The sequence below is a fragment of the Leptosomus discolor genome, chromosome 2 (genome assembly GCF_034619465.1).
Source record: "Leptosomus discolor isolate bLepDis1 chromosome 2, bLepDis1.hap2, whole genome shotgun sequence".
Taxonomy (NCBI): domain Eukaryota; kingdom Metazoa; phylum Chordata; class Aves; order Leptosomiformes; family Leptosomidae; genus Leptosomus; species Leptosomus discolor.
In genome coordinates, this window is record NC_141392.1 from 76,790,608 (window position 1) to 76,805,699 (window position 15,092).

The 15,092-nt window shown below is 37.6% G+C and overlaps 1 protein-coding gene across 1 annotated transcript in view; it reads right to left on the reverse strand.

Annotated features, from left to right (window-relative positions):
• Window positions 1-15,092, reverse strand: part of ARMC2 (armadillo repeat containing 2) — a 61,330-nt gene that overhangs the window by 10,333 nt on the left and 35,905 nt on the right. Inside the window, exons 12-14 of the mRNA XM_086460455.1 lie at window positions 13,443-13,542; window positions 1,776-2,097; window positions 164-286 (exon numbers count right to left, since the gene is read on the reverse strand). Of these exons, the coding sequence (XP_086316581.1) occupies window positions 164-286; window positions 1,776-2,097; window positions 13,443-13,542 (545 nt within the window). The remainder of the gene's footprint in view (window positions 1-163; window positions 287-1,775; window positions 2,098-13,442; window positions 13,543-15,092) is intronic.

Here is a 15,092-nt window from a genome sequence, read left to right on the forward strand (position 1 = left end):
CAAATCGTTATGGGAAGAATTTAGCCCTATGAACTTTACATTCCTGCAATATGGTACCACAAAACACTATCAGTCACTTTATTTTCTGTAGTGTCAAAATATAGAATGAATAACTTCCACTTTCAAAAAGATACACAAAAAGTACTAGCTTAACAGTCCTTACTTTCAGCAATGTGTAGCTTCTTGTCTTCAACAGCAGAACTCTTCACTTTGTAGTAGGACAAATTGTTGATTGTTGTTGCAGCATTGATGACCAACTCCTCACAGTCATCAACTGACTTGTATTCTGATAGTAAAAAGAACCCAACAAAACCAAACCATATGCATATGCATACACGCACTCACATCAGTCTAACTTAGCAGTGCATCATATCTCAGAAGCAAACTAAATCATAGCTTATATGGCCACTATTAGAGACAGCTACTCCATTTTTCAGTAACGTGGCAGAAGGTAACACGAACAGCTGATTCAAAACCGTCAATACTAGTCACTGTTTCAACTCTTCATCTACAGAAATCATTGTGACTAAGGCAACATGGTTTAAAATCTAGTTAGTTAAGATATTTTACAGATCACATTTGGGGTTTTAAGATGGAATTGAGGAGAATCCACATGCAGAAATAGGTCTGTGTGATAGACACAGAGAAATACCAAAGACGATTATACTGAAATGTCAGACACCATGAAAAATGGAAAAAAACCCAAACAAAGAAACAAAATACTTCTTTAACAATATTTGAAAGATTCTCTCTCTGTTAGTGTTAACCAGTGTAAAACTACACCAGCAAGTCTGAAAGTTGTGTATACCTGTTTATGGCCTCAGAAATCAAGAGTGAAGGAAATAAGAGAGGGGTAAGTTCATAGGAAGAGAGAACGTTTTGTAGTAAACTAAACGATACGGTGCTCAAGAAGAGGGGAGGGTGGCAGAGAGAAGCTTTGAGGCTCAGCAGTGCTTACACAATGATTAAAACAGTTCCAATCAGGAAGCTCCTACAGTGCTTAAGGCAGAACAGATGAAGTTGTGACTCTGCCTCCTCTAATCCCCCATGGCTGGTGGGTAAGGCTGGTAAACTAGCATATAATCAGGTTGATTGTCTTCACATAATATTTAATGTTCTCAACACATACTAAAATATACTGAGTTCTTTGAGATGTATCTTGTCACTACTAAACTCTGTTATGGAGAGAACTGACAGATTTACAGAGGAATCAGTAAGTGGTAAAGGAACTGCAGTCCTAAGCCTCCATTTGGAGGGAAAGGGATAAAGGTTGGAAATCTGAAAAAGAAGAAAGAAGAGGAAATTTTTCAAGAAGGCTGAAAGTTATGGGTGCAGGAAACAAAAAGAATACTTAATCTAGAACAATCACAAAACCTGTAAGCCCTAAAAGAAAAACCCAACCCACCACTAAACAGATCTATGTAGCACCTGGTCAGAACAGACTTCCCTTATATATGAACTCCCAATGAGATGTATTTAAAATAAAATTTGTTTGCTTATCCTTAATGATCCTATCTGCAAATCTGATCACTGAATTAAACTCTTCTATAACATCTTTCCCCAGACACTGAAAAGTCAGTACCAAAGCAGCAATGCTTCCGCTGTCTCAAACAGGCTTTCTACATAAAACAGTTTATGAGTATCAGCAGACTGACTTTGCTATTTTAGCAATGGAACTGATTTAGTTCCTAGACCTAGATAAGAAGGTCAAGTAGAAATATCCTAAACTCTCCTTACAGACTGAACAAAGAAAACAAACACATAGATTTTATTACCTAGTACCGTAACAAGTAATTCTACAACATGATGGGCAGCTGCCAGAGCTGCTCCTACGCTGGGATGAACGGAGAGGTTGGCCAGCACTCTTATCAGTTTTATAAGAACATCTTCCGCTTCTGAAGGATGCTTTGGGTATTTTTTTCTTTCCCCTCCTCTTTCATGGTACCATTTCTGTGCATTCAAATCAAGTTCATGGTAGGTTTGGAATAACGATACCAAGGTGTTAATACTTCCTTTTTCTTTAAAAAATTGCTCACGGGCCTGGTTATTCTTTGCTGTTAAATTACCAAGAATGAAGATGATACGGATAACCAAATCCTGCAATAAAATAAAAAAAAACATATTACATGGAAAACATCAGAAGCTATTAGCTGCTTAAAAAGAAGATAATACTTAATTTGCTTCACAATTCAGTTAATAGCAGGTCCAGAACAACTGAAGGAATACCAAATACAGCAGCTAGAAACAACTTTTTATGCTACTATTTTTCATAACCCGATTTACAGAAGAAATCAAAAACATCTGGCAGAACTAGTATAGCACCGGGGTAATTACTAATGGGATATACATAGTATAGGTCGTCTATTTTTACCAAGCCCACATTAACCTTAAAACATATTTAAAAAGCACTTTATATAACTAGAAAAATCACACGGGCCAGAGCTTACTAAGCTTTCAAGTAAGCAAGTGTCTGTTGTGATGGCCAAAGACCACCACCTTCCCTTCTTCTCTAGGCCTGTTACCCGCTGGAGAGGTTAAACTACTTCCCCTTGATTTGTTACTGTTAAATCCATGTTAGCTCTTACTCATTTGCTTGTTAAGTCCAATTGCTTATATATAGCCGAATATTTGGTACAGATTTTTACCAGAAATGTAATCTAAACGGATCAGTCTGTTATTCCCCAATTGCTCCTCTTTCTCCTTTTATAGACAGGTGGCCTACAACCTTGCCATCTACATAACTTTCGAAGAATCCCAGAGACATTACCCCTTTCTGTCCTTTTGTAAGCACCAAAGGGTAAATCTGACGAGGCCTACCTGGTTTGAAGACACTTAAATATTCTCCAACTTATTTTTTCATGATAAGAGAACCCAGGCTGCAGTAGATTAATCATTTGATCATACTAACCCTTTCAGAAAAAGAAACAAAAAAGGCATTCCACACTTCACTACCCACAGTGGCATCTGTCAATAATTATCATCTTTTTTCTGAACACTGCAGCAATTATTTCCTTATTGTCTTCTCACTACTAGTGTTCCTCAGAAAGTTTTCTTGTTTGTCGGATTTTTAACGTCCCTTTCTAGTTGCATCTCATTTTGTGTTTTGCTTTTTTCTGATTTTAATTTTACGTGTTCTTGCTACCCTTATATTCTTGCCATTGCTAAATGACACCTACTTTCTATTTTTATAATGGTATCTTGAGATCTCATGATTTAACCGAGTTGCTCTTGTAAAGCACTTCCTATTCCTGCCCTTCAGTGGGATATAGAATTAAATCTCTTGTTGCTTCATTTTGGACATACTGAGATGCAGACTTTTTTGGCAGACTAGTGGATCTGAATTGAATGGCATTCCACAACATACATTTTTTTTTCTTACCTGCCTATATGGAAGAAAAAAAAATATTTCTGAAAGTCTGAACTAACCCAAGTATGAATTAACTAAAACACTTCCCTGTGTCACTTGCATCAAATCCTACTAATTTCCCAAAAGTCCATAGCTTTGTCTTAACAGTACAGTTAAACTAACAGCATTTCTTCAAGCACAGCACAGCCATCTACCCTTAGCTGCTAAACTGCTGTAATTGCACTAACCAAATGTTTTGCTGAAAAATTTACATGGTGTTTTTCTTCAAATATATTAGTTATATTCACAGATATTCTAATCCTGTATGGTATTAATAATGCAGTTAACTAGGCTAACTTTGAGTCCAACTCAAAGTACACATACTAATACTAAAGGAAAAAAGATGTATAAGCAGTGAATCCTTCTTTCATACATGCCTTCATCAGTAAGTTTCAGGTCTTAAGCCCCTGCCACAAGACATTGGCAGTAACACCCTCCTAGGGTCAGCAAGATGAATGCTCTCCCCGAATATGAGAAGCAGGCAGTCTCCTAAGTGAGGAATAGGTTCTTGCATCCATGTATTTAACATGCTCGCTCCCTGTAGGACCCACTTCCACGTTTTTTTTAACTAGGCATCGTATTTTTGCTAGCATCTAAATGTCATCAAGACAAGTTTTTTACGAACATTCTTACTGACTAACCACTAAGAGCTTTCACCTTTGCTGGCACAACCCCCAATTCACAAAGGCTGTAAGAATTTGAAACAAACAACAGATGAATCAGAAGAGAGAACTGAAAAAAAGCAGGCAGTCTCGTTTGACTCGTTTATATTGACTTTCTAATTTTGGTCAAAACAGTATCAGCCCAGCAACAGCTCTACCCAATCAGAAAACAGACAAACAGGTACCGTACAGCAATCAACTGATATTTTGAGAAGTGTGATCTCAACTGTGCTTTCCACCTACGGGCTAGCAAAACAAACTTAGAAAATACTTCTTTTTAGTTAAGCACATCCGGTTTTAATAGCATATTACCAAAGCTTCATTATCTTCCAGTGAAAACTTAACTAGCAAAGTCAAAGAGAAAAGCTGGTACAACTTCTCCTGAGTAGTAAAATACTTAAGGGTTTGTATATTTTTTGGCTACATTTTTATTAAATGGTCATGGGGTAAGCACTGCAAGAGTAAGAAACACCAGCTTAGAATTGCTGTGTAAAGAAATACATGGAAAGATGAATGGCATTTTGAAACTGCTTGCAAGACTAAACCTGTACAAGGCCCATAGGCCTTTCTGTGCATAACAAAAAATCAGTATAATAAATGAGATAATTATGCATCTCCAAAAGTCTGGATTATTAACTGCATATGGAATTTCAGACATTCTTGCACACTTACAGAAAAATTACATTTATCAGATAAAACCTCCACATTATATAAATTTAACACATATGTCACTAAAGACAAATTAGATTAAAGAAAGGAATTACACTTAGTTATTTCATCTTTTTATAACGAGGCATTCATGTGAGACATGGTGTCCAGAGAGTGTACCCAAACCTGATTGGAAGGTTATCTATGAGACCGCACAGCTTCACTTATACAAACAAATTTGAAGAAACATACCGAGAAAAGCTTGAGAAGAACAGATTTTTTTCTTTGCTTCCAATCTGTGAAGAAACTGTGGTATTTTTATTTTTAAAGCAGTAATGGCCCCACGTACTCCATCAGCAGTTAACTCTTATTTTTCTGACAACTGGAACATATACATTTGATCATTGATATGAAAGATTTCTTTGCTTATCTACTTGTAAAAATCTATTCCTTGCACTGCCCTAGTAGCAGAAGTACCCAGGCACTTGCTCAGTCACAGAACTTGACAGCAGTTTATCCTGGCAATTAAAGTGGACCTGCCTTTCAGTGCAAAGCATGATGAACAGAGTTACAAATCGTACAGGTTTACCTACCAGTAAGACAGGAAAGACAATTAGGCCATTAATTTCTAACTAAAACGAGATAAATAAGGCCGGGGAGTCCATTCTAGAGTCTGTACATGTTGGCCAAGTGCCTGTTGTTAGTCTGTTTGGTGTCTGGACCCTCCGAAGGGGAGGGTTAGTATGAAACAAAACTTGAGATGCCAGCAGCTGTGTTCCTGTTGAATCTCCAGCTGTAAATGAAATGTGCTTTCCACGTTAAACAAACTTCAGTGGAGGTAGTGAAAATTCTACCACCTGCCCAGCAGTACGAACCGCTTCTCATTCAAATCTAATTTACACTTCATTTCCAAACTTGTGTTTCTGCTTTATTATGTAGCTTGGAAAGAAAATTTGAGTTTTCTTTGCAGGGTCTGATAGTCTACTTATAGACAAAATATCAGTAGTTATGCTATCCTGGAGCTAACCTCTCCCAAACACTGTAAGGATTCATCTTGAAGTGACATGCTGGCTGTGGAAATTCCTGGTCCAACCCAGAAATAACAACTGACCCCAAATGAAACTCAATTTAAAGTAAAAAAAAAAAAATTGCATGTGTGTGTGTGTGTAGAATATCCTGGAAGTATTGAAAGCAAATAAAGAAGTTCTTGACTGAGGGACCTGAAATAAGGAGTAAAGAAGAGATGCTTTGCCACAGTGATGGCAGGGAGTACTTAGTCAGTAAGGAGCAAGCCTCCCTTCCCTGCAAATACGAATGCACTTGAGGAGAGAGAGAGGCCACCAGAAGAATGTAGTTGTATTTCTGTGTATCACACACCGCAGCATCCTACTCAATAATTTCTACACCCAAAAATCTGATCTGTTTAGGTAAACTTCTCATAAAAGGGTTCATTTGCACTTAGTGACTTTTAGCAATGAAGAACTCACATCCTTAGGTTTGTTTGTGGACCTCTGGAGATCTGAGAAAGGTAACAAAGAAAAGCAAGCACATTGTCACCAGAACAACATTTGATGAAAAGCAGTGTACACTCTCTAAGAAAAAACATTTCAGAAATTGAAAAAAAAATTTGAAAACCATATCACCCACAGTATTGCCCCAATAATTACTGATCTCCCTGGTTAAAATCTTTATTCTTATTACTAGTTTAAATTTGTACAGCTTCAGCCACTATTTCTTGTTACCTCTTTTTCCCTAGATTAAAGGCTGGTCTATTAACAGAAAAGTCTTCCTTGTGCAGATTCTATTAATAGGCAACTTGCTAATGGCCTGACCTTTGTCACTAATAAACTAATTTGCTTAATCTTGGGTTGGTTTTTTTTAAACTCTAATTATTCTTCTAGCTCTTTTCAGAGCCGTTCCTAAGCTTTCAGCATCTTCTGTAGAAATGCATACCAAAAAACAAGGCAAAATATTTTAATGCCAGTGTCTGTCACACCACGCAGTAATACCTTATTATTATTCTTATTTGATATTCTAACATTTACCTATCTAGTAATTACATTCCTATCTTTTGATACACCAGAGCAGCAGGCTTCTATATGATATATGCCAACGAAGGCTGGTTGACTGCAAACTTTGAGCTCTACATTCCTGATCATTTTACATTCAGCGTAAGTATCACATGCATAAGTACATATCTGCACTTTCCTTAGGATTGTCACCTTTTCTTTCAGACAAAAAAAAAAAAAAGAAAGAAAAAAGTATTAGGAAGATGCAAATACACTATCAGCTCAGCATACTGTCAGAAATCATGCTATAGGAAAAGGATGACCTTCTGTGGTTATTCAGATTTATCAGCAGGGAAATTGCTACAGAGTTGTCAGAATATTTATCCTAAAATGGATACTTCCTCCTTGAAAAAAAAAATTAATTCCAAGAGAATGAATGATCAGTTATGAGTATGCATGTGCACACACAAAACACAGGAGAAAAATATTTTTGTTCTTTAATGGTCAAGTACTACACTCCCTTCATAGCTTTTTTTAATTGTCCAAGGCACTACTATAATGTTGAGCTAGAGGAAGGAGGAATACAACTGAAAATATGTATTTGTAAACATAGGAGAAAAGAAGTGGTGGCATAAACTGCACCCACTGTCCTTTCCATTCACAGTTTGGTTCCTCTCCCATATTGTTTCCTCAGTATTTGTGAGCAAGAAACTATTTGTGTGGCTGTTTAACAAACTAGACTGGAAAGCAATGCAGGTGATAACCTAGCAAAGGGCTGGGTTTGGGTTTTTTTCAGTTTTAAGGTTATTGGAAGCTCGTTCAGTTCTGCGACATGATGTATTGCACTGTCACGCAAACAGCTGTCCTCGGCCCAAATGAGGGATGGCACAGGGGGGAAAAGTGAGTAACCGAAACACAAAGAACACTTATGTCAGCACTAATGACCATTTCTTTAGAGGCAAGCTACAGATACAGAAACACACCACCCCCAACAAAAAGAATAATAAAAAATAATCTTTGGTATCTCAGATTATGATGCCACTGAGCAGAGTACCAAAAATACTCTCAAAGCATTTAAGAGGCAAACACCTATATCTGAACTAAACATAGCTGCAGCATTAGACTCTATTGTTAAGAGCCTGTGGCTGCTTTGGTGTATCACATGACTTACGTTAGATGACTGACTGAAGCAGACAGATAGGGGGGTCCTGGGAGCTCATCACAGAATTCTGCATAAGACAGCCAAAAAAACCAGCCAGGAAGGCCAGTCAGTGCATGCAGATAAGTCTTTGCCTAATAAATAAAGCTAGAAACAAAGTGGAGAAATTCTCCGCATTCACAGGCCCCATCTGTGACACCTTTCCCCACTGCAGCAATTCTAAGAGCAAAAAAGGGCATCCAACAGCCCTGAAATGACTCTTTTTCTTGGAGACAAGAAAAAGTCTCACCAGCAGAATCCTGCTTACTCATAGAAGACTATGAACTGATTTGGGACCCACTACTTGGCAGATGCATTTGGAAAGAAAGCTGGGCCAATCCAGGCACAGTGAACCTGATAAATGCAGACATCTCCTTAGAGAGGATGACAAGGCAATGTCCATCTATTCTTCACTTAATAAACCATTTCTGACCAACTGACTGTTAAATCAAACAGGTAAAGCAGCATGCAAATTATAATTGTAAATTAGTGCAGTTCTACTAGCTGATGCAAGAGATGCAAAACCAATAACAAATCTTTTCAAACATATCAGGACCAGGAAGTTTGCCAGAATCTGCAGAACTAATTGATGTGCAGGATAAAACAGGAGGATTCAGAGAAGAAATGTCATTACAGAGAAGCTAAATGAGTTCTTTGCATTGATTCATGCCCACTGTGAAAGCAACTGGGGAGATCTCAATGCTACAGCCTTCTCTGGGGAAGTCTCATCAGAGGATTTGTCCAAAACTGAAGAGATCACAATTTTAAGGAACAAACCAACAAAACCAACAGTAACAAGTCACCAGGACTGGATAATAATCCAAGAGTTCTAAAATAACTAACTAATTAAACACTAACAGTGATGCCTAAGGACTGCAAGGGTAAGAAACATGAAAAGGATCCAAGTGAGAGTCAAGTCTGGTGTCCGTACCAGGTAAATCAGAAGAGATTATGAAGAACAACAATAAAATTAGTGGACAGTTGGGCAAATGCTATCAGCTTTAAGACTCCTAAGTTCTGACTTACCCAGTTCTTGAGTTCTTTGAAGTAATCAACAAACATGCATAAGGACATCTCATTTGGTATCACCCATGTGGCTTTCCAGCCGATTTTTGACAAAGACACTCAGCAAAAGCCTAGTGAAACTAATCAGTCATGCTGTAAGGGAGAACGTCCTGGTATAGATAAATGATTAGAGGATGGGAAACAGTAAATCAGCAGTTACTGCAGTGGTGGAAGATGACCAGTGGAATCCCACAGGGTTCTGGCTAGGACTTGTTGTGCTCAACTTGTCCATAAACAACATGGAAAAGCTGGTGTCAGCAGTGATATGGGGAAGAGTTTGCTGATGACGCTAAGATATTCAAAGTAGCAAAGATGAAGGCTGACTGAAGAGCAGAAAAAAGATTTTAGTCAACTGGTAATAAAATAGCAGATGAAATTTAAACACAGATAAACATGAAATGATGTGTGTGGAGAAACACAAAGCAGACATACCTTCATGTAAAAAATTACAGCCTTTGAGCCAACCATAACCACCTGAACAGCAGTCTTGGGGTTAATGACAGATTCTTCATGGGGGTTTAATACTCACAGGTCGTCAAGAAAACAAATAAAATATTGGGAATTACTGGGTAATAAACTTATGCAGGCATGCAAATCTATGATATGGCCACTTCTTAACTGCCATGTTCTGGTTTCCTCATCTCAAAAAAAAAGATACAGGAATCACAACTGTAAAGAGTTCTGAGAAAAGCAACACAGATGCACAATGGAATGTAATAGCCTCTATGTCAGAGAGGACTAAGTAAGAACACTGAAGTAAGTGAGGACTCTTCAGCCTGGAAAAGAGGTAGCTCAAAGAGGTTGTAACAAAGGTCTAGAAAGTCAGGGGTGGTATAAAATGAATGATGGGATTAAATACTCACTGACTTTTCAATACAAGAATCAGATGGTATCAAGTAAAGATAGTAAAGGCCAAATTCAAAGCAAGCAAAAGGAATTATTTGTGTAATGCGTAGTTGCTATGGCAACTCCTTGCCAACGGATGGTTTAACATGTTAGAAGTTCATATGGGGTAGAAGGGAGACTGTACAATTTCATGGAAAAGAAGTCAATTGAGGTTTATTTCATACGCAGAGAACGACAGCTGGCTGAGGAAGTTTTCCAACTGGAAGGAGCTGAAGGTTTGGTAAGCATACACAGCAAGTATCCTACGTGCTTGCTCTGTTTTTACTGTTCTCTAGGTATCTGATTTTCACCACTGCCAAGCACGGGATAGCAGCTGGATGAACCTTTCACATGATCCAGTGTGATTATTCTTTTGCTGAATAGGCAATGGCTGCATCCAGTGATATCAGATACTTAACAAATGCTTCCTAATTAAAAAGTAAGCTACATTAAAGTATAAAGGGACTTTTCTATACAACAGGCACAAGATTTCTTCTAAGCAAATTTTAGCATCACACCTGAGTTTGTACACTTAGGACTGAAAACAGACTCCTAACTGTACACTGATTAGCATTACAGATGGGAACTGGCGGGGCCCCAAAAGGCCACCTAAGCTCAGGTAGGGCCTGACTTACCGACAGATGCTACTGCCCTATTCAGGCAACCTCCCTGATCCAAAATCATGGCTTCCTCATGATTTATGACATTAACCATAGCCTAAGAAAGTCATCTTATCGGAAGTCATAGCTTATCTGAAAAGCTTAGAGATACCTATGATCCAGGAAAGGGGAACACTATCTTGTTAAAAGATTTCTGGAGCTGGGCAACAGTCTACAATGCTGACTAGAAACAGAAGCTTGCAAAGCTCATCCTGCAAGACAGAAGCTCTACAAGAACACTTCTGACAGCTTTCATGGCATGTGGCAGCCACCAAGGATTTTTTTTTTGTTACTCCACACAAGTAAATCCAAAACCAATCACGAGTGAAATCCAACAGAACATGTACTTCAGATGCATAGAAAAGCACTGCTGAATTCCCCAGTCCTACTTTGCAAGTCCACCTTTTCCAATCTTCTGTACTCCTCACCTAAGACTATGACACACGGAATTTAGCAAGTCTTGCCAATTCATTTTCCCCAAAAGTCTTTCTCACAGAGTTAAATTACTACGCTCCTATTCCATCTGAGTCTTTTACCCAAGACAGAAAACAACCTGAGAAAAAAACAGAAAAAGAGCTGAAACTGCAGTGTGGTGACAAGAACAGAGACCATTTGGGTGGAAGCCGTGGAATTCAGCATGTGGTGTGGGAGCAAGTCATTAATCCTATTTCCAGCTCACATTTTTATTTTCACAATATTTAATGCTTATTTTTAAAGTCACAATTACGAAAGCACTTGAGAAAGTCTGAATGCTGGTTTTCTTTTATTTTTCTCCCCACTATGTTTCTAGCTGCCATATTTGCCAGTGAAAAAAACTGATCCCACAACATTTGCAACCTGAAAATTCAGGAAAACACACACACTTCCTTTATTAACGTAGCAGTTCTTAGTCCAAAGGACTTTTAATGCTTTGAGTTAATAATACTGATTTATCCTTCTCTTTGCCTCTTCCCACAGCAGACAATTTTACTCACACTGCTGTTACTTGTTTTCTTTTCAACACATACCAGCTCATGCTATAACTCACTAGCTGTCAGCATTTTAAAAGAAAGATTAGCAGTGCCAGCTACACCTCAGGAAAAACATTTGCACTCCTCACAGCTCAAGTGTTTATTATATACTACAGAAAAAGTGGTGCATTACGTTATCCATGTCCCTCTTGTTTCTGCAGGGCTTCACTAAGCTGACAACTGACAGTTGCATGCTTGTTTTAAACTGCAGTAAGAAGTAATTAGTCTGAAGACACTGCATATATAATCATCATAACATAATAACTAAGTTTTTTCAATACACAAGTTATTTCTTTACTGATTCATATTTTGATAAAACAACTGACAGTTTAACACAAAAAGCAATGATAATCTAGTGAAGAAAGACACATTTTAGGACCACTTAATAAAGCAGACAAACAAGAAGCTAAATTCTGAACCACACCTGACAACAATTTGAATTTATATATGAGCCTACAATTCATTATGACACAAAGCTATTACCTCAGGAGAGCCTCGAAAAGTTCCCCTTAAAATTACAGATGCAGATTGAGAGGAAGATGTTACTCAATTTAAGATCCTTATTCCCAGCCACATAATTGGTCGAGCTTTTAACACAGTGCTCACAAGGAAAAATAACTATAAATCCAGTTTGATATTTCTCATATTATTTACATAGCAATTTACTAAAGTGTGTTTGAAGACTTCACAATGCAAGAGCAGCCTGAACCTAGAAATACTCAGATATGCTTCAGAAATGTTAATCAACAGACATTTAGGAGAACAGAAACAACTTAATCTTTGTTCCTCTTCCATGTGTATTATCACAGAAAACAGGGATGCAGGTAAACAGGAAAGGGAGAAATTATTTCTGTATTTGGCAAGAGAAAGAATAGATTGTTCAGCGTAACCGATCTGGTTACTTTCATTAACTGCCTTTAACAATAGCAGCACAAAGGAGCTTCCAACAGTTCTCCACGAATTACTAACCCTGCGATAAATTGTATACGATAACTAAATGTCCTCAAACTAGTTTAGATGTTGGAGCAGCCAAGAAAGTTCCTTACTTTTAAGAATTATCTTAATGTGATTTTGTGTTCTGTGTTTTGAAAACTTGCTCCACCTTTGAATATCTACGCTTTACATAAAAATTATTTTCTTCTTAAATCTTACCTGCCAATAGAGCTGAGTAATTTGCCATACATGAGGAATTCCACTCTTACCAATGTGGCAATCTTTAAAACTAATCCCACACCGAACTCCCAGAGCCTCGTGCTCCAGTAAATATAGGAAAGATCACTGTGATATAGCAGGACAATACAGCAACACCTGACCCTTGAAGTCTTAATGAAGTTGTTAGCAAGTACATTCTTATAATTTCACTCCATAATAAGAGGCATTTTCATAAACTCTAAACATTTATTTCTAGGTGAATGTTCCAAGTGCAGTATTCTAGGCATATGGTTTCCTCTGGTAGAGGAGTGATACGTTCTGATACCTTATGCAGTCATCAAGGAACAAATTTTCCCCTGCTTTCAAATTGCTTAACTCTGGAAAATTCACACTTGTCTTGCAGGGGAGGAGAGCAAGAGAAATACCAATAATTTCCTACTATTAAATATTCAAATAAACTATTTGATTTAAAAAATATTTTTTAAAACTAAGAAAAATAATTAAGTACTCAAAGGACTGTTTCTACATATGCAAAGGACAGACAAGTTAATCAACTATCTGTCTTTTGTATTGGTTTGAATTTTTAAATTTCATTTCAATTATTTACTATTTAGAAACGCTGTCAACCATTTAAAATTTTTATTTGGTAAATGCATAAAAGTAGGTCACTGAAAACAAGCTTATACACAATAATGCACAGACACATCAGAGGATTAATATATAAAAATCAAGAGATGAAAAAACTGACCTGCTGCTTCTGGTGTTTGTTTAGTAGGGCTAAAAATAAGACGTAACATCTGGAGCAGTCTGCTAAAGCTGCACAGAAGTCACCGTAAGAGGAAAGTTTGCTACAAAAGTACAAAAATAAAATATAAATGAATGAAAGTACTTTTTTTGCACAAAAGATTTTTTTTAAAAAAAAATCACTCTGCTTTTGACTCAGAGCGCCATGTTTTCCAACAAATGAAATGAATGCCAATACTCTTGACTTCTAGTAGAGGCACAGGCAGCTACATCAGAGCAGAACATCAGTCTAGCTATCCTTGCCACACTGAATTACGGGAAGAAGCGAACATAAGGAGCTTCCCAACCTGCTTGCCATATGGGCACAGTATGCTAACACTAGCACTTCTTAGCGTTAAATGGGAGAACTGTAATTTCCAGATGACATGGGAAGCCAGACAGGAGAGGAAACAAAGGGTCCCTTCCTACTGCACATCTAGCAGAGCCCAGCGACAGCACTAACAGAGCACATCTCTCACCAGCAAATACGGAGAAAGCGCCTTCTTGCAGTCATGATTTCATCTCTGCGTATTCCCTAACAGCTGCTCCAGTCCTACACTGCTCACCTTGACCGTTACAAAACCAGAGAATTGGACACGCTGGTCATACCAGAAATTCTGCAGTAACAGAACAAACTAGGATAATCTCTTACTTCCCGTGTAATCAAAACCAGCAAATATCTGTGTTGAAGTTCAATTACAATCAATCACAGCAAGACTTACAGACTTAAGAGAAATTAATAATCTGAATAGATTGAACACATTGTCTACAAAGAAGCTGCCTAAAGTTACTGACTGAGGGGAAAAAAAATAATCATTCTGTATTACTGGAAAACAAAACAAAATTTAAATCTGTGCTCTGTACTGCACAGTATTTTTTTTTCATGACTATACTTTCCAGGAAGCTAATTAAATTGATTTTATGGCTAATTTGTATCCTCAGAGCATGCAGTTCACTAAACTTAAGAAAAAAATAAATTGAAGCACTAGGAAACTTTACACAAGACAAATTACTTTTGCTCCATACTGAATTCTAGATCAAGTAAATATCTGTCAGAATTACAGTGTAAGTATTGATTACATTTAATTACAAACCCATGACCCAACTTTTCATGGCATTTTCCAAGTGAAGGAAATGCTCTCTCCTTAAAAGTGCTAAACATGCTCAAAATGCTGTAATCATTGCTACAACTCAAATCATTTTTACAAAGAAAATTAGAGAACAGATGTGGACAAGGTAGCATGAAATCGGGGAAGCAATTCACGTGCTTTACAGGTAGCACGGAATTGGGGAAGCAATCCATGTGCTTTATAGGTAGCACAAACAGCAAAGGACCAGATTTGCCTGTTTTTTAGCTATGGAGAGGAAGGAATGACAGTCCCTTATGTAGCTGCTTTAAAGCACAACCCAATCTCACCTAGGAGGGAGAAGATGATGGATAATTTGGAGGGCCTGAACAGGAAGATATATCCATAGCAGAATCTCAACAAACATGGAGCCACACTCAAATGGCAAATACTTCGTCCAGAACGGCATTTGTAAGTTGTGCTTATAACCCAACTCCTCCTGAAATTACCAACAGTTAATTTCACAACTTCTTCAAAATCCTCAAATT